Consider the following 19601-nt stretch of genomic DNA (forward strand, 5'->3'; position numbering starts at 1 on the left):
ACATCATTAATTCGTCTTTGTCTCTAGGATAAGTACCAAAAACCTTTAAGCTGGCTATGATTAAACCGCTTGTTAAAAAAACGCAACTTGATCCTACAGAATTAGTCGATTACAGGCCGATCTCAAATCTACCTTTTCTGTCAAAGATACTAGAAAAGGCAGTATCCTCACAACTGTGTTCCTTTCTTGAAAGAAATGGTATCTGCGAGGATTTCCAGTCAGGATTTAGAGTGCACCATAGCACTGAGACAGCTCTCTCTAGAGTCACAAATGATTTGCTCTTATCATCCGATCGTGGTTGTATCTCTCTATTGGTGTTTCTTGATCTTAGTGCTGCATTTGACACCATTGACCACAACATTCTCTTAAATAGACTAGAAAACTATGTTGGCATTAGTGGAATTGCATTAGCATGGTTTAAACCATATTTATCTGACCGCTATCAGTTTGTAGCAGTAAATGAAGAGATGTCTTATCGATCACAAGTTCAGTATGGCGTACCACAAGGCTCAGTACTAGGACCGCTGCTGTTCACTCTGTACATGCTACCTTTAGGAGATATCATTAGGAAACATGGAATTAACTTTCACTGTTATGCTGATGATACTCAGCTCTATATTTCTTCCAAACCTAACGAAACTCACCAATTCACAAAATTATCGGAATGCATAGTTGATATCAAAAATTGGATGACTAGTAATTTCCTACTACTAAATTCTGAAAAAACAGAGATTCTAATTATTGGACAAAAAACTTCCACACGTAATAATCTAGCATACCGTCTAACACTTGATGGCTGCTCTGTTAAGTCTTTGTCGTCGGTTAGGAACCTGGGTGTACTCATTGATACCAATCTTTCATTTGAAAGTCACGTGTCTAGTGTCTGTTAAACCGCATTTTTCCATCTTAAAAATATATCTAAATTATGTCATATGCTCTCACTGACAAATGCGGAACAACTAGTTAATGCGTTCATGACATCAAGGCTAGATTATTGTAATGCTCTACTGGGTGGTTGCCCTGCACGCTTAATAAACAAACTACAGCTAGTTCAAAACGCAGCCGCTAGAGTTCTTACCAGAACCAGGAAGTACGACCATATTAGCTCGGTTCTGTCAACACTGCATTGGCTCCCTATTAAACATCGTATACATTTTAAAATATTGCTGATTACTTACAAAGCACTAAATGGTTTAGCTCCCCAGTACTTGAGCGAGCTCTTAACGCATTATAGTCCTTCACGTCTATTGCGATCTCAAAGTCCTGGCCAGTTGATAATACCTAGAATGTTTAAATCGACTGCTGGCGGTAGATCCTTTTCCTATTTCGCACCAAAACTTTGGAACAATCTTCCTAACATTGTCCGGGAACCAGACACAGTCTGTCAGTTCAAAGCTAGACTAAAAACACATTACACTCTATAGACTTCTATAATTCAATATTAGGCTGCTTAGATTAGGTCAGCCGGAACTGGGAACACTTCCCTTAAATCCTGATGTACTCGTTACATCATAAGAAGAATGGCATCTACTCCAATTTTAGTGTCTTTGTTTATCCCGAGGTTTTCCCGCAGCCTGCTGGATCCAGGCCGTTTCCAGATCTGACGAAGGACTTTCGCCTGGACCTGATGACAATGCAGTGCTGAAGTGCCAACTAGCCTCTCCCTATGGAGGATCCCTATACCACTCTACAGATAAAGCGTTGTGGAATTTTTCGGTTCCTGACCTACCCAAAGTGATAAAATAAAATAAAATTCTGCATAAAAATTTATAGACAAGACAAGTAGTTTGTTTAGGCATGGTTTGTAAGGAATTACAAACCTGCGCACATATATTCAAACGCACATAACTATAGAATCAAAACTATATAAATGAGGATGACTTGACTTGACTTGTTATGGAAGTTGTAACTGTGAAGTTTGTGTAAAAAATGTAGGAGAAAATTAAAGGGAAAAGGGGAAAGTTCACGAGGGTCTTATAACCTTGCCTACATTTCATAAACAACTAAAAAATATTCATTGCACATTATGGGTCAATGCAGTGGTGTCCAAAAGTCTGAGAAAACATCTGGTGATTTAAAATGTAGAAGTTGTAGACTTTTTGAAATTTTTAAATCAAGAAAAGTTATGACAAAAAAATCAAGATAAAATATTTAAAATGCAGAACTATAGATAAATATGTAAATTTGTGATATTGAGCTTATGTATCATTCTCAAACCATGCAGGATAACAAATTTTTGGATTCATGGAGCTTGTGAAAATAATAGAATATAATAGAATAGAATAGAATAGAATAGAATAGAATAGAATAGAATAGAATAGAATAGAATAGAATAGAATACTTTATTTCGATAGTCCACTTTAGACATTCTACTAACTATAAGTAACTTTGTAGCTATATGTCAATTAACTGTCATTAGAGTATTAATAGACTGTCTGCTTAATATCGGCTAACACTTTATTTTGATGGTTCTCAAACAGATATTCTACTGACTATAGGTAACTTGGCAACTACGAGTCAACTTATTCCACTAACCCGAACCTTAACACCTAACCATAACCTAACAGTCTACTGACAGTCTATTATAGTCTACTAATACTCTAATGACAGTTAGTTGACATGTAGTTGCAAAGTTACATATAGTTAGTAGAATGTCTAAAGTGGACTATCGAAATAAAGTGGAACCGAATAGAATAGAACAGAACAATGGGTAATAACAAATATTCCATTAGAAAAATGCAAAACAGAAGCATTATCACTATGGTGTCCTGACTGCATTTTGGTAAACTGGCTTTAAAATCCTAATGCAGCTCAGTGTTCGGCTGGCATTGTAAGAGTGGAAAACTGTGGAATACGCTCATCGGCTGCCTCAAATTCCTCTCATAGCTTTGGCTAGCCACAACGAAAACAGCCTCTCGCATTCATGACCCCCTGACCCTTTAACCATTATGAATCCTCTAATCGGAAGAGTTATGAGCATATGATTAGATTAGATTAGGCAACGGATAAATATGGTTGTAAAACCAAAACAAGTTCTTTAAATTAAAAAAGCAGGGATTCCTTTTCAGAATCAGTCTGATGAGAGAAATGAAATACATAAAACAATGTCCCTGGACTAGTCAGGGAGTTAATCTGCGCTTGGACCCATTCCAAGCTTATCTCTAGGGAGATTTTATCAGTGTCCCGAAGAGACTCTACACCTATCACTAGAAATGATACAGATGAATTGCTTTGCTCTGACGCATGAAACATCCTTCTGAGCTGTTTTAATGACAGCAACTATCTCTTTTGAAAGCAGTATGACAAATGCAGTAGACGTTAAATGTTGATGTTCAATCCACTATTGTTTTATTTAGAATTGTTCTATTGTCTACGCAGTATATAATGCAATTAAATCAGAAGTAACTGTAATAAATTACAGAAAAATTAAGAGTAATCCATCACTTTACTTTTTCCAGGGAAAAGTAATTAAATTACAGTTACACTACAATTACTTAGTAATAAATCAAACCCTTGTAGACAAAAAAAAAAAAATCTTTGGTATATCGTTGTTAGCTTAGCAACATGCTAACAATAAAAATGATTGCAATCAAGCCATTTGTACCTTTAAAGATGGCTCCAAATCAGCCAGTTACGGGTCTCTATTTCAGTTAAGATACTCCCTTAGAAAGCAGCTGCCTATGTAGGGAACAGACAGCAAGACAGTTTGAAAGTGATATTCAATGTGAGTGATATTGTTCTTATTTGCCGCTCACGGGCTTCCTGCATTCTTTCACAGAGTAAACATGACTTAGGAGGAAATGTAGTAAAATTCCTCACCAACAGCATGTCACCTGACGTTTTTGTACAATATACAACATACAGTACAATATAGTGTTCGTATGCACTCGTCTCAACTCTCAGCAAAAGAAATACCTCTTTCTTTCTGTTTCTGTGAAATTTCACAAATTTGACTTCAGTTACTATTGCTTAAGTTTGGACGTCAACTGTCAAGAAAAAGGCTTAATATCCCTTTGTCAGGTCTGTTAACAGGTTCTGTCTTGTCTAGCTTGGCTAACACACCTCTAATCTAAATACTATAAAGGCTAGTTTATTGTCAGAAAGGAAATGCACAAGGAGGCCTGGACTTTCATACATAACTGAAAATACGGGGCCCATTTTACTTCTGAAAGGCGAACCGGATCTTTTTCTTGGCAGCTTGCCACTATTCAATAGTTAACCTGCATTATTCTGAACACGCAAGTCTTTGCTTCACTGTGAGCCACCTTACTTTTCAAAAGCCAAATCATAAAATACCACGGAATAGCAGCCAACAACACCCACATCAAAAGAACTTGCACAAAATTTTCTGGGAAAATGTTTGTTTGTTTATTAAATAAAGACTGAAAGAGTTGTAGGAAGCTTAGCGATCGTGTGTAGTTGGTTCATAGCCTACGTCTGGCTTTTTACTTATGCCAATTAAAAATTCACAGAGCTTATTTTCTGCAACAATCTAGAAGCCAATGGAAAAATACTATTGGGTTTTTGTCGTGGGAAACAGGGTGATACAAATATATCAAGTAAATCACAATAAAGTATCGGAAGAAGATCATTTTATGACCACAGATGTGTCCGTTATCAAAATACACTGCCAGTGTAAAATGAAATTATCTCAGTTAATTCAACTAATGATGAAGAATTGCATAAACTCAAATCTTTTCATTACTAGAGCTTTGCTATCATAATCATCTCCCTCTGTAAAAGACAGAAAATCCACAGAATGATTCAACTTCCTGCTGGAGGAGATCTCATCAACACGGCATTAGGTGACTTATTCTGACTCTCAGCATGACTCTTATTGCTTAACTCTAAGGTTTGTTCATTTAGTGGATTATTTGGTTTCAAAGGGGTTAGTAAGATAGGATAATAATCTTCCTTTACCGCAGTCTTTACTGTAAAAGGGAGTAATATTGTAAGCAAAGTCATGTGTCTACAAAGCATTATCCTGCCAACAATGGCTGTAAATCCTGTTTCAAAGTCGATGCTAAATCATGGAATAAAGGATCTTTTGTGTTACATGCACATGTCCCCATGGAAACGTCAATGTACTCAGACTTGTTTCTGGCCTCAGTCGTGAGAGCAAATGTTTCTCTTTCTGTTTCCACTATCTGTCACTTTCTATTTATCTCATATTCTCAATTTTCAGACACCATAATTATGTGTTGAGTTTACAGGGCAAGTCTTTGTATTAGTGTTAATTTAATTTAGTACATTTTGTGTTTGTCTTGGTACTGTCAAATGTCTTTTTTAGTTATTATCAGCTTTACTCAACTTATCCGGTTTCTTTCTTTTTTTTCTTTTTAGTCAAGTTAGTCTAGTTTTAGTCATTGCAAATAAAATTAAAAAACATATTTTATGCATTGAGCATAATGATTAATTTAGCTCAAAATTTGTTATCTTGATTATTGAGCATGATTGTTGTCAAATTTCTTAATTTATTTTCACGTTTCATCAGAATTATTGCACTTTTACCTATAAGCACAAAACTCAACCATATTTTCTACATTATGAAAACTGGTAAAACTCAAAAGTTTATTTCCAAAGCTAAAAACATTCCAAATTCCTAATAGTAATTCCAAACTAATAATATTAATATTAAAATATATAAAAGAGGTTCCATAGGCGCATTTATTCCGCAATCACAATCGCAAACTATATGATCGAGATCTATGCTTGGATTTATTACAGTTTATCACTGAGAAGTAGAGCTGTACAAATAAACATTTAAATAAAATCACGATCTCGATTCAAACACCCATGCAATATTATTCGTAAATGACAGCGATTAGACAGCAAGTAGAGTAGATCATTTACACCAGTATGTGGCGACAAGTGACTGTTAGAAAATGTATTTGTCATTGAATAATTTGTTAAAGAGAATCGTTCATGCTGAACCATAAAGTGTTTATGGGTGAGTCATTGAATCATTCATTCAAACCCATTTTTAAAAAAATAATTAATTTAGATAAAATATATATAATATTGACTGCAGCAATTAACATTTTGTTCATCAATAAACACATGGCAGAAAAAAAATATCATTTTAAGAGGAAAGGCTTTGATTAGGGGATTTAAACTCTTGATATATGGCAACCCCAATGCGAGGTAAAGCATTTCTTTTTTTCTGCAACAATATTGCATGTTGATAAAGTTAAGTCTAGTGATGTCGTTGTCGTCTCATCGTTTTGTTTTAGTCATGGAAAAAAAAGGTAATCAACGAACATTTTTCGTCACAGTTTTCATTAATGAAATTAACACTAAGGAAATGTGTTGTTTTGCCACTAAAAGGACTTTCAAATTTTTCAGCCCTGAAGTGGTACTTCACAAGAATCTCATCTCATGTAATCGTTCTACCATTACATGAGATGTAATTTGACCATTACAAATTACATTTGCAGGCACTAATGTTTCCCCAAACACTGAGGCATGCATTGCCTCATTCATTACGAAGAGTTGCTGTTCTGTTTGGAGGATACTGGTCAAATTAACCGAAGAATTATCTAAAGGAGAGTGGGACGTCTGGGATTAGATACACTTTGCAAATCAACACTTGCTGCGAGACCTTGCAGGCGAGACATGCAGTCTCGCTTTGGGACTGCCACAACGCTCATCTAGACCAAACAAGCACAGTCTGACTAAAAAACACTAGTCCGTGTGATATAAAAGAAATCAAGAGATACGGTTTGCAGAAACCAAGGCTAATCATCAGGCTATCATAACATGAGTCAAAAATGTCAAAGAGTAGAGCAGGATGGATATGAAGCAAGACAACAGATCCCAGTAAACTCTAAATGAGCCATACACTTGTTTTTATTGCAATCATACCTGAATTTCTCCAGTTTCGAAAGCATTCATGTGAAAACATGCCTGTGGAAGTTTCCATGTTAGTTTTGTCAGAGCATCTAATATCCCTAATGCACATTTGAAGAGGTTTAGCCAAAAATGCCTTCGGCAAAGTGAGTAAATAATACAGCGATCACAGATATGAATATGTCAACATGAGGATGTGCTGCACAGTGATGAATTAGTTCCGTTGCACTGAACTGTAGAATACTTCGGTGAATTAAAAGAGAGTTGGAAAGAATGAAAGCGAGGAAAAAGATCAGCTGTTCTCACAAGTCTCAGCGGCAGAGAGCCTAGGGCTGGGAAAACCACATCCAGCAGGGCCTGCATCCTAGATGCATATCACTGAAGTGCAATTTCAGCAAGTTTACTGAGATGGGATGCATTTGATTCAAGAAGATTGTCTAATTCTTGACGTTTGCCAAGATAAATGACACTTAATTATGATTGGGATGCAAAATCCATCTATTTATTTATTAGCATAGACATTTTTACCATTGTTAGTTGGAAATTCATCGATTATAAAGGAATTTTCCATGTTACATACAAGTCAACATTATAAATACAAGTACATTCGTGGAATGCTATCGATTACCGCAGAAAATGATTTTGACCAATTTTGACGGAATTTTAACATTGTGACTCCCAGTATTAGTGCAATTTGTTTTTACAAAGTGAATCTAAATCATTTTCTATAGTAATTAAAATATCTGCAAATGTTATCAGTAAAGCTTAAAATGTTTGGTAACTCTTTATTTGAAAACGTTCTGCAAAGTAGCTTAACACTAAACCAAACCCTAAACATATAGTAAAGTCCAAATATTAGGCTACACTTCAATGAAAACATAAATATATCATTTTAAAGAAGAAAAAAAGTACTTTAAGGGTGTGTTCCCACTTGTTGTTCGTTTTTCTTGGTTATTTTGGTCAGGACCAGGTATTCTTGACCATTCTGTCCTTTTTAGGGTCGCATATTGTGACATCGTGTCCTGTTTATGGTTAGTTTGCATGTCTCTGTTCTGTGTTGCATTAATATTTCAATCGAACCGCACCAGAGTTGGTTTGGAAGCGGACCGAGACTCATCTTTTCAGCGGTCCCGGTCCACTCGTTTGGTGGCACTAGGGTTCAGATGGCAGCGTTCACACTTATTTAAATGAACCGCACTAACAGAGCAGTTTGAGTTTGTTTTAGTCGAACCCAACCTGCAATTGTAAAGACACCTTAAAAGACCTAAAAAAATAGACTTAAACTCTCAAACACAGTTTGTATCGCAGTTGGAGCCTGAGTTCAACTTTGGCCTGGGTTATGTCCTGACCCCATTGCCTCTCTCTTCCTCCACTTTGCTGTCAGTTTTCCACTGTCCTATATAATAAAGGCAAAATGCCAATAAATAAAATAAAGCAATGTTTTTGTGTCCCGAAGGCGTTTGTATTCTGCCTCGGTGGCTATTCACCTGAGAGCAACAATACACTAAACTAAACAAACCATGTAAACAAAGAGATCCATTACTATTCACTTCGTACACGTCTACTATATTTTCACACCATGTCCATACTGTGTTCTCACAATAGAAGTGTGTAGACTAGAGGGAGTGTCACCGATAGCTATATCACCTATCCCAGGGCATCTGCGGCCTGTTCGGATCAAGTGTTATTTTGAAACGTGATCATCCATGATGACACAGGAGGTTATTGAGAGCTGAATGTTTCACTTTGGCTGAGGGAGATTTCCTTACAAGCTCTGCCTCAAATGAAATGTTTTATGAACATAAGTTATAAATTATGGTTTAAAAAGGCCGGTCAGATGTGGTCAGGTTTGGGAAGAGGTGAATCAAAATGGTTGCCTTTGCTTAAAAAAAGCAAAAACATCTTTCTTGACATCTTAGTCAGCAATTCACTGATTATACACACAGTACAGCTGACATGCTGAGAATTCAATTGGCTTTTTTGAAAAACACAATCTTGATATTTTAGGATAAAAGACTGTTCCAGACTTCAAAATGGGCCACTGTCAACCACGAATATGTTACAGGCTCAATAAACAGCATTTTTTTCTTCTTCTTTTTTTCTGCGCGTTCTTGCATTAGTGTGCATTTTAGCGTATGTGCGTCAGGAGCTGCTGGCCTAAAACTGTCATCCTGTTTCTCAATGTTTTCCTTTACCGTTTTCTTTTTTTTCCCCTTTAAGGTTTTCTAAATATACACCTCATGGAATAATAAATGGAAACAGCACTTTTCAATTCAAAGGGTCTGAGAACAAGCACCTGACCGTCTAAGAATAATTCTAAAAAACAACAACAACAACAACAACTATTCTACATCCTCCCAGATTGTCCGTCTAATACACATACACGAGTCACTAGATATCAGATGCGAAGGGTTCATAAGCAGTGTTATATTGCTATAGGAAAACTGGCACTGCTTGATCAAATAGTCAAATATTTGAGTAACTGTTTGACGCTTTACACAGTACAGGCTCTGTTTGCTGTGTTATTGCTTCTGTCAAAATCCTGTACAATGTGTTCCCTCCAATATTACACCTCAGTGATTTCCAATAGTGAATGAAATATAACCGCCGATGACTGTGTGGTGCGTCACACTGGCATTCAATCTCCTGATGCTTGAATTTTGACCAACTTGATTACTTTATTCAAACATACATTTAAAATGCAGTGGCATGAATACACCTCTTCTATTATAAGCATATTTTTAATTTTGATTAATTTGATATCAATTTTGACGATATTTCATTTTGATAATTTTGGGGGCATAAATACAAATGTCCTTATATACAAAATTAAAATAAATAAACTCTTTAAAAGGATGTTTTTGAAATTGAAAACCTCAAGTATTATTTTTATTTCTTAATTTTGTTAAAATATTATTAATATTTCAAAAATTGTCGCCAAATCTAATTGTCGCTTAAACTATTAGACAAGTTTACCTTTTGAGGATAGTTAAATGTCTTGTTTGTTTTTTTTTTTCATTCATTTACACATTTTTTTTTTATCATCGCTTTGGAATAAATAAACCCCTACAGTATATATGTGTGTGTGTGTGTGTGTGTGTGTGTGTGTGTGTGTGTGTGTGTGTGTGTGTGTGTGTGTGTGTGTGTGTGTGTGTGTGTGTGTGTGTGTGTGTGTGTGTGTGTGTGTGTGTGTGTGTGTGTGTATATATATATATATAAATAAGGATTTATTTATTCCAAAGCAAATAATTTTTTTGTCAAGGAATGAAAAAAAAACAAGACATTTGACTATCCTAAAAAGGTAAACTTGTCTGATATTTTAAGAGACTACTTGGATTTGGCAACACTTTTTTTAAAATATTAATAATATTTTAACAAAATAAGGAAATAAAAATTCTACTTAAGGTTTTCAATTTCAAAAAAATCTATTTATATAACATTTCGAAGAACTTGGCAATTCGTTTTAACCTAGATTTTGTTCTCTTTACCTACCTTGGAAGAAATAAAAGGAATTACATAGTGATCTTTGCTATTAGAAAATTAAATGTGATGAGGAATCATGTGGGATTTGCAGAAACTGCAGCTTCTCATGTGAAGCCACACCCTACTGAGATGTCAAGAACGACAAGGAACGGTTATTTTTTTTCCAGCCTAGATTCCAAGGTCTCTTTCCACCATAGTGGCTCGCTCAATAATGGAAATACTATAAACTCCATGACGTGCAGGTTCAATGCACCATTTCCGGGGGGACATTCATGAGTTTCCAAACATAGACATCCCATGAGCCGGCAAACGTCACAGAATTAGCATTCTTGATAACATGCAGAGACGATAAGAAAGAAAGAAAGAAAGAAAGAAAGAAAGAAAGAAAGAAAGAAAGAAAGAAAGAAAGAAAGAAAGAAAGACAGACTGTCACAGGTAATCACAGCGTGTATCTCTAAATAGATTCTGGCCATTTCAAGCTCAGTCACTGTCATCGCAATCAGCGCACAATCAAACTGTCAGAGCCGCCACACGACTGTGAACGACAAAGGAACTCAAAAACATGACACTTCTATAGCAGTCGTATGGAGAAACATTCAAAAACTGCTTGAAGAAAACCCTCATTGTTCTCTGCCAAAGAGAGAGAGTCACTCCAGCAAAATGAGGCACTGACTTCTTCACCAGTTTTCGGAAACTGCTCAACAGTTTATCAAAGCAGGAGGTCTGCTTTTTTCCCGACAAACTCGTTTGACTTTCTCCGCAGCTCTTGAAACTCCAACCGCTTCAGCAGATGTGATTCTAGGAAAAGCCAATCACCGGGGAGAGGCATCAAGACCCAGAAACAACCAGCTTTCACATACTGGAGGCCCCTTAGTAACGGACAGTTTTTCACAATCGCCCTCCCGGGAACTCAATATGGAGCCATGAGTGGGCTCTGGTAACTCTTGAAAGAGCGTTCAGGATGGACGATGAAAACTTAGCAGAGGTGGAGGAGGAAGTATGCAGATATTAAAGACAGGAAATTGATGCTGGGCATTAGGTTTTGCTGAGAGAAATCACAGCCGGCCGTCTGCAAAACCAATCACTGGGTCATGCAAAGCGTGTGCAAACAGTGTGGGAGCTCGATGACAGATGAGGACAGTGAGACAGCAAATCAGCATGGTGAAGAGATTGTGATGTTTATTGCAACTCACTCTATAGTGTAAACAATAATATAGAAATAGAATAAACATTATTGAGACAAAAAGTCAAGGTGTCAGGCACGTGGAGTGAGTAGGTGGAGACTTGTGTCAATGGATATGCAAAAATAAGCATTTGTAGGCAGCAAGCAAAGCTCTTGCAAATGAATCAAGAAATCAGATTGTCGCTGAGAAAAAAATAATAATTTCCATTTGACACTATATTTATGTAGAGACGTATAACCATTTAACAAGCAAAAATTATCCCATGGAATCTGTTTTTTTGGTGATTAAAAACCTTAAAGGAATAGTTCACCCAAAAATTAAAATTCTGTCACCAGAATTAATTTCAGAATTTCAGAAGTTAATTTCATTAACAATTTCAAAGGCTTAAAACAAGTGCACTGAGATGTTCAGACTGCTCAAGTCTATTATATGGTCCGATATAACTGACTTTATAAAAGATATAAAAGAAATTAGCATCCTTCCAGTCTTTTGTTTTTATTAAGTAGATGCATCTGTAAGATGCAGAACTTCCACTTGGGATGGAATCTGATAAATCAGATTTAGATAGTGCTAACGGTTAAAAATCGCATGAAATCCAATCTTTACAAATCCGTTTCAAGCTTCATTCATATGTGGTTTAACAAGAACCAATTAAGGTTCATTCTCATGTCACGCAGCATGTTTGAGCTTCCACAAGAGCCAATGAGGTTCATTCTTGTGTTACGCAGCTCATTTGTACTTCTGCAAAAAGGGGGAGGGGGGGCAATAAAGTCATACAATTATTTAAATTTTGTATATTAACAGAATCTTAAAAAAAAAAAACCAAAAATAAAGACAACATGATGTACAACATTAAACTGACATATTTTTGAGATTTTTACAACACAAGTACCAGGACCCTAGGTTCTTCCATTGAATAAAAAAAAAACTGAGATTTTTTTTTAAATATATATTTTTTGTGTGTTCCACAGAAGAAATAAAGTCTGGAATGGCATGTTGGAGAGTAAATGATGAAATAAATGAATAATTATGCTGCATGGAAAGTAGCACATTAGCTACTTATGTGTTTAAAAGTCCTGTTGTGTAGCCGTCTGAAGTTGTAAGACAGGACTATCTGGCTAAGTGCTCATGATGATGATGATAATTGTAAAATGAAAAGTTTTAATGGAGTTTTGAAGTTTAAACGTTTTTCTGTTGTTCTTTTCTCCAAAAAATATGGAACGCATTTTGAATTAGCCAAAACTCAGGCAAGTGGCAGAAAACTTCCAGTTAACTCAACCTTTGGTGTTGCGAACACAATGCTGTACCTGTTGAACTACAGAAAGGCTGCAAGCTCAAAGCATTGATTTGCAACAATTCTTATTATCTGAGAAGCTGTTAAGAGTCAGAGTCAGAGAGAAAGAGCTGTTAAAGTCACATAACGCCAACAACCCAGTGCCAAACTCGGTTCCCATGTCAATTAACGGACCAAGAAGTTCCAGAGAATCCAACTGCACATGTTATTCCCATTTATTCGTATATGCCATGACAACGTGTTGAAATGATGCCTGGCGGTTTAACGGTCCTCCATCTTGGAACGTCCTGAGGCGGGGGAGGAGGATAATGGGAAAGAAGAGCAGTATCACAACTCAAATTCATCTCACAATTAGGGGAAAATATAGGGTTGATGTATTTCTCAAGATAACTGGCTAAACAATTCATAATCCCAATGGAGAACATTGATGGTCTAAAGCCATTAGTGGAAGAACTGAAAATGATGGCTTTTCAAGAAGGATATGTGACTACAATAGAGGACAATCTGATTATTGCGCATTTATCTGCTACATGACTAATCAAAAAGACCATTTATCATAATAAGCTGAATTGGCAGACCTAAGGAACATGGAGTGATGTACAATCTGTGTTTTGAACGTTAGGCGAGTCTATAATTATGCAAATGGTCTTTATTTGTTAAATTTTATAAGGTCTCAGCATTGGCAAGGATATCAGAGTGTTTTCCAGAGAAATCTGAATGGTTTGATGCCTGGGACTGAGGCAAAACTCCCAAAAGAGCGCAAAACAAATCCATGTTTGACCTTCATCATTAACAGTTCCAGGAGAAAAATCGGAATTTTCAGTAAATTAAAGACCTGAGATGAAGAGGAATCCCAAATGGAGAGATAAACCTGGATAAATGTAAAGGAACTGATGAAATGAAAAAAAGAAAGAATTTACTCTCCCTCGTCATTCAAAACAGACTTCCTTCAATGCAGGTTTTTTTCCTGCATTGGATATGTTTTGGCAACCAACAAAATGAACCTTTGTCCCGCCAAAGGCTTATTTTGGCCTTCTCCACACTAATACGATTTGGTTTAAAAACGCATCTTTATCTCTCCGTTTTGAACTTCCATCCACATTGTTTTTGTCACTTGAATACATTTAAAAAACGATTGTATTTGAAAACGATGACACGTTTAGTCATGTGACGCATATCGTACACAGATATTTGGTTATACCGGCATTGTAGTGCCTGCTATAAGGCTATGCTTTCATAGTGTTGCTAAAGAGAAATGCTCCTTTGTGAAGTCTTCATATTGCATTCCTGCAAAGATGACTGAAAATTTACTCACAATTTCTGTCCTTCTGGCAAAACATGATGACAATTGTGTTTTAGACCAAGTGATTTTAAGTGCAACCATGGACGTAACACTGAGTGATACTAAGAGATATTTTGCTAAAATTATTGTGGCAGAAGAATAATGGGTAAAACTTTACAATAAGGTTTCATTTGTTAACATTAGTTAATGTATAAACTAACATGAACTAACCATGAGCAATACAATTGATATTGTATTTGTTAATCTTTGTTAATGTTAGTTAATACAAATACAGCTGTTCATTGTTTGTTCATGTTAGTTCACAGTGCATTAACTAATGTTGACACATTTTTATTTTAATAATGTATTAGCAAATGTTGAAATTAACATTAACAAAGATGAATAAATGCTGTAGTAGTGAAGTTTATTATTAGTTCATGTTAACTAATGTAGTTCACTAAAGTTAACTAATGAAACCTTATTGTAAAGTGTTACCAAATAGTGTGAGAACTTTATTATGTCTGCTCTCTCAGTATCATCTTGTGAACTTTTAGTATGTTTTATGCATTCACAATAAGGTGATTTTTAAGCATTTTCAGATGTTATAACATGGATGAGCAAATATTGTAAACACGATAATAAGACATATCTACATAACACGAATATTAGGTATCACCATTTTTTAGTTCAAATATAACTCAATGATCTGACTGCAGTGGTTGGAGGATAAGTTTATTAGTGAATAACAACTTAAACTTTAGTCTGTTCCTTACAAAACAATCAAATTGCTTAAGAAGACTTGGCATATAGCGCATGGGTCATATGGACTCAAATGAGGAATGCGGAAAACTCCTCATTCATTATGAGTGAATGGAAAGAACGACCTACTGTTGACTTCTACAAAAGAAAGAAAGTCATACAGGTTTGGAATGGCATGAGGATGTGTATGATGATAGACATTTCATATTTGAGTGAACTATCCCTTTAATGGACACTCTTGAAGATCATGATCTTATTCACTGACACTCTGGAAAGTTCCTAAGCACGCCTTACACAACATGTCAGCGACTGGATTTGGAAGGGTACAGCACATGAGGACTGTTTTGTTTAGCTGTTTTGAAATATTTAGGAGATCTGTCTTTTGGCTCACAAACACACGAAAGTTGCAAATGATTAGATGAGGCCTGACTCAACAAGAAGAGTCTTCGACGAAGACACACAGTCAGACCGTCTAGTACATATAATCTGATACCCTAAAGGTGTCCAAGCATTCCCAAGATTAATCAAAAGATAAATTACATGTTTTTGTGATTGTATAAAACATATATCCTGCAGACTTTTTAAATTCTAGGAACTGAAAAAAGGACAGTTCACACGAAAAAGAAATGAAAATGAAGTCACTTTTATATAGCGCTTTATTTAAAGCACCTTCATATTTTTTCACATTTTCAAAGCTTCACAGCTTCATATTAATAAACAGTAAAATTGTGTTAAAGTTGTTCAATTTCAGCTATAAAGTAGTGGACGACAATTGTGTCATTATTCTGCTTAAAGGAGAACTCCGGGCAATTTTTAAGTTAATCTTGATCGCTGATTGATCTTGATTGAGTTCCCATGGGACTTCAGAGCGAGACTACAGCTAGCCGTCTAAAACACTATTTAGGTGAATTTAAACAATGGCTAAGTTGCTAAACGCATCTTGTTCACATGTAAGGGCCCTGTTCATGTTGGACAGATATTTTAATTGCATTTTGTGTCTGTTAAGAGGCACAAAGACACTCTTTATGTATATGCCCCCATAACTGTCAGTGTTGCAAAGTTCATCAATTATGGAATTAGTTCAATTCAGCTACTGTATAATGATGCATCATCTCGCTCCTCTAATACTGTTGAGTCGCAGTGCAGAACTACGACTAAGACTGGTATAACATGCTGTGATGTTCCTTGCTGTAGTCACGGCCAAAATCTTTGGACATACCTTTTGAATACCGTATATGATCTTGCGGCATTTCCTCACCAGTTTTGACGTTATTGCTGTGTGTCACGTTAAGAGTGATGCAAAAACTATTTAAAATCCGATTTGATCAGCCAGAGTAAAAATCACATTGGAATCGCATTTCAAACCACCTTCAAATTTGTTTTCATGGGTTTTTTTGTTTTAGTTTTTTTTTTTGCCGTCCAGACCTTCAGACACCCATCTGGATCTGGTTTTTTGCCGGCAATTTTTTGATTTTCCTACGCAATTTTGAAGAATGTTTAGACTGTTTTCGTCCAAACAATGAAAATCATTGGGGTCCAATGTTGTTTTGGACCCCATTGACTTTCACTGTATGGAATAAAAAAACTTTTTTCACAATATCTTGATTGGCGTTCCATAGAAGAAATAAAACCAACAACATAAGGTTGAATATGGTTTTCTGCAGCAGTTCTGCAGAATTAAAAATGCTTTAAGAAACTAAATGGTGAAAAAAGAGGGTGAAATACTAATGTAACTTGTTCCTTTGGACTGTTAAATAGAGAAGGATGACCTCACAAGAGATTTCATCTTAGCTTCGTGAGAAGAGCAGCATTCTTCTAAAAAGCATAATAAGACTTTGACTTTTCCAGGCATAATGTACAGTACATAAACATGCAGACAAGCCTCATTCCTACACCTTTACTACTAAACCAGTCATAGCCCCAGACCCGGCAAACACAACTAAAGCTCATCTCACACGTATTTGTATGCTTTAACTCTGAGTCACCTCTGAGCCGCCCGAATGAGAGTTACAAGTGTCTGAAGAAGATCTGTGAGAACAACTCTCTCAGATGGACTAGATTAAATCTCAGTGCCTGTAGACAAAACTAATTTAAACATACAATGAAGGCAAGTTATTAGGGACCTTCTCATTTTTTAATAAATTGGGTCCAATAAGAAACTTGAGTTTAAAGATTATGAGCTCATCCACGTTGATATGACAAGCTTTGCTTTATAGCCCATCCCTTTTTCAGAAGAAATGAAGAGTTTGGTCTGTACTATTGGGGATGTATGCTTTGAAGCTACTTTTATTTTAAAATTCCAGCATCCGTACCCACAAATGGCTCTTACCGCATTGGTGATTGAAGTGACCACCTGAGAGACATTGTTCTAGGACACAATGAGGCTGGACGGTATGCAGAGGTCAATGCCAAACTAAATGAAAGAGACACTTGAAAGTCTGTTGCGTGTGATTGGACTGATGACCAAATGTGGGACATTTTACTGAAAATTCAAATATAGCTCAACACGGTGCACCTTGGAATCTGGGCCAGTAAACTCATTTTTATCTGGTATTCAGATGGATAGTCTATGAAGACTAAACAGCTGTTTCGGTCTTAAATATAACAGATAGCTGCAGCATTTCTCTGACCTTGAGCGAGGCACAACAGGGAGCCCGAAGATATTATCGGACGTCACGACTGTCCTCACTGACACTATAATACCCGTCCTCTAAACCACTAGGGGTCTGGAAAACTGGCAATCAGTGCATTTCACAATGATAATGAGTGAACATGTAAACCCACTTGTTCAATATACTCCCATCATATGAATTGCAAATGTAGTTGAAAGCAAAAGGCACCCAATTCAAACAAACAAAAATCTGCATGTAAAGGTAACGTCACTGATGACTGTCAAAACAGAACTTATATTAAAGGAAGGCGATTCCTCTCTTGGCACCGTGACTGTAAGCCTGAATGAGCCCTAATGAGGAAGCAGACTGTAATAAAGTGATTTGTGTGTGTCCCATCTGTCAGAATTGGCAGAGCCATGTGTTTACACACAGGACAACCCTGAGGCCGTCTAAATAATATGCAGTGACATAAACACACTTTAAACAAATCTAATAAATGTGGCAAACTCTAAAACTAACATCACAGATTAAATAAATGGCTTTAGTTAATTGGATTCATATCAAAGGCAATGTGGTGGACCTGCACATTGGCACACATTTTAGATAACCTAATGAAGCTTCATGTTATATGAAGTCAAATATAATATTTAATATGACTGAATTTACCTCACTACAATTTGTTAAACTGACAAAAGTCATTTTCATGGTTGGATCTGGTAGAAATCATTCAGGTAACAAATACAAGCATTCAATAAAATAAAATATAAATCAACACACTAAAATTAAAAACTAAATTTCAAATCAAAGTGATTCAAAATTCATAACCTGCTGTTGTTCATTGGTGTTTTTAAACCACTTTGAATTTAATAAAAAAAAATCACATTGAAACTTAAAAGATGGAAAATAAATAATGTGGTAAATGCTGAGATCAACATCAACTAATATTAATAAATGATGTAGAAGTACGTCACTGTTAACAAATGTTAACAAACGAAATGTTATTGTAAAGCGTCACCATTATGTCATAACCGTCACCTTATGGAGTTACGTTTTTTCATACTTGTTAAGTAATATTTTGACTTTAATAAAACCTGTCAATTTGCCCCATGAAGCACATTTTAGATTATTATTAAAGCTGTTTTAGGCTATAGTGAAGAAGTAGTTCAAGGCAATATCCTCTTCTCTTCGCCTCAACTATGCAATATAAATCACGCCAGTTCACTAATGACTGCAAAGAAATCACAACCTTATTAAAAGTATCGGGTGGGTTATAGAGCCTTAAAATTTGGGCTGGTAAGTCAAAAGTTGAAGGTTCAAAACACAAGTAGGCTACTGATCCCTGTGTGAACTATAGACTCAACATCAGGTTGCTCCAAAAAAAAGTATTATTATCTGTAAATGTCACGTTCAATAAAAACGTAATTTAAAAGACTAATAAAGTCCAAGTAGGCTAGTTCTCTGTGGGACAGCACAAACTTCCACTGTTCCCACGCTGACTGACTGAGGTTCCTCTAAGCGCACGCACATCTCGAAGGTATGTGCGAGATCTACCGGAGATCATTCCACGATGAAAGTTTAATCTTACACAATAAGCCATTTCATAAATACCGAGTGTGTCCTACCTTTCTTTTCCGGCGTCGCACAGAAGCTCCCTGAGAGCAGTAAGGTAAAAATCAATCCGAGCTCAGTTGGTCCTGCCATTTCTTATGTTTCAAACCTCTCAGACTTCACTCCATAGTTTGAAGAGCTCTTCTTTCAGGGGGTTCTAAATGTACAGAGATCTTGCTTTCTCCTCTTCTTGAGAAAACTCGCTCGACTTGGCTGTAAACTTTGACAGCTCCTCCTCCGCGCTCGCGAGCCTCGGCAGTGATAGAGTCGCGCGCTGCTGGACAGAGCCGCGCTCGTGACGTCAGCAGCGGGGAGGATCGTGCGCGTGCCGTGCAGTCCAGAAGGTGTGCTTCAGGTAGAGAGGCTAGAGTAGGCTACTTGTTATTGATCTGGGAGTTTGTGAATCAGCATTCATATTCCAAATAAAAAATCTTCAACCCGTTGTTAATTAATCAGGAGGTCACAAATGAACACGGCTAGCAACACATCACAATCTGGGGTGCGTTTCCCAAAAGCATCGTTGGCCAATT

General features: G+C 36.3%; 1 protein-coding gene across 2 annotated transcripts in view; it reads right to left on the minus strand.

Moving 5' to 3' along the window:
* Positions 1–19352, minus strand: part of egfra (epidermal growth factor receptor a (erythroblastic leukemia viral (v-erb-b) oncogene homolog, avian)) — a 79858-nt gene extending 60506 nt beyond the window's left edge. Inside the window, exon 1 of one of the 2 annotated variants that reach the window (XM_077194751.1) lies at positions 19086–19352. In XM_077194751.1, the coding sequence (XP_077050866.1) occupies positions 19086–19164 (79 nt within the window). In that variant the 5' untranslated portion in view covers positions 19165–19352. The remainder of the gene's footprint in view (positions 1–19085) is intronic. The other variant, XM_077194702.1, reaches the window with a different exon arrangement.
* Between the last annotated feature and the right edge of the window lie 249 nt (positions 19353–19601).

This window comes from Siphateles boraxobius, unplaced genomic scaffold (assembly GCF_051911475.1).
Source record: "Siphateles boraxobius isolate OS27281-9 unplaced genomic scaffold, OSU_SipBor_1 1, whole genome shotgun sequence".
Lineage (NCBI taxonomy): Eukaryota > Metazoa > Chordata > Actinopteri > Cypriniformes > Leuciscidae > Siphateles > Siphateles boraxobius.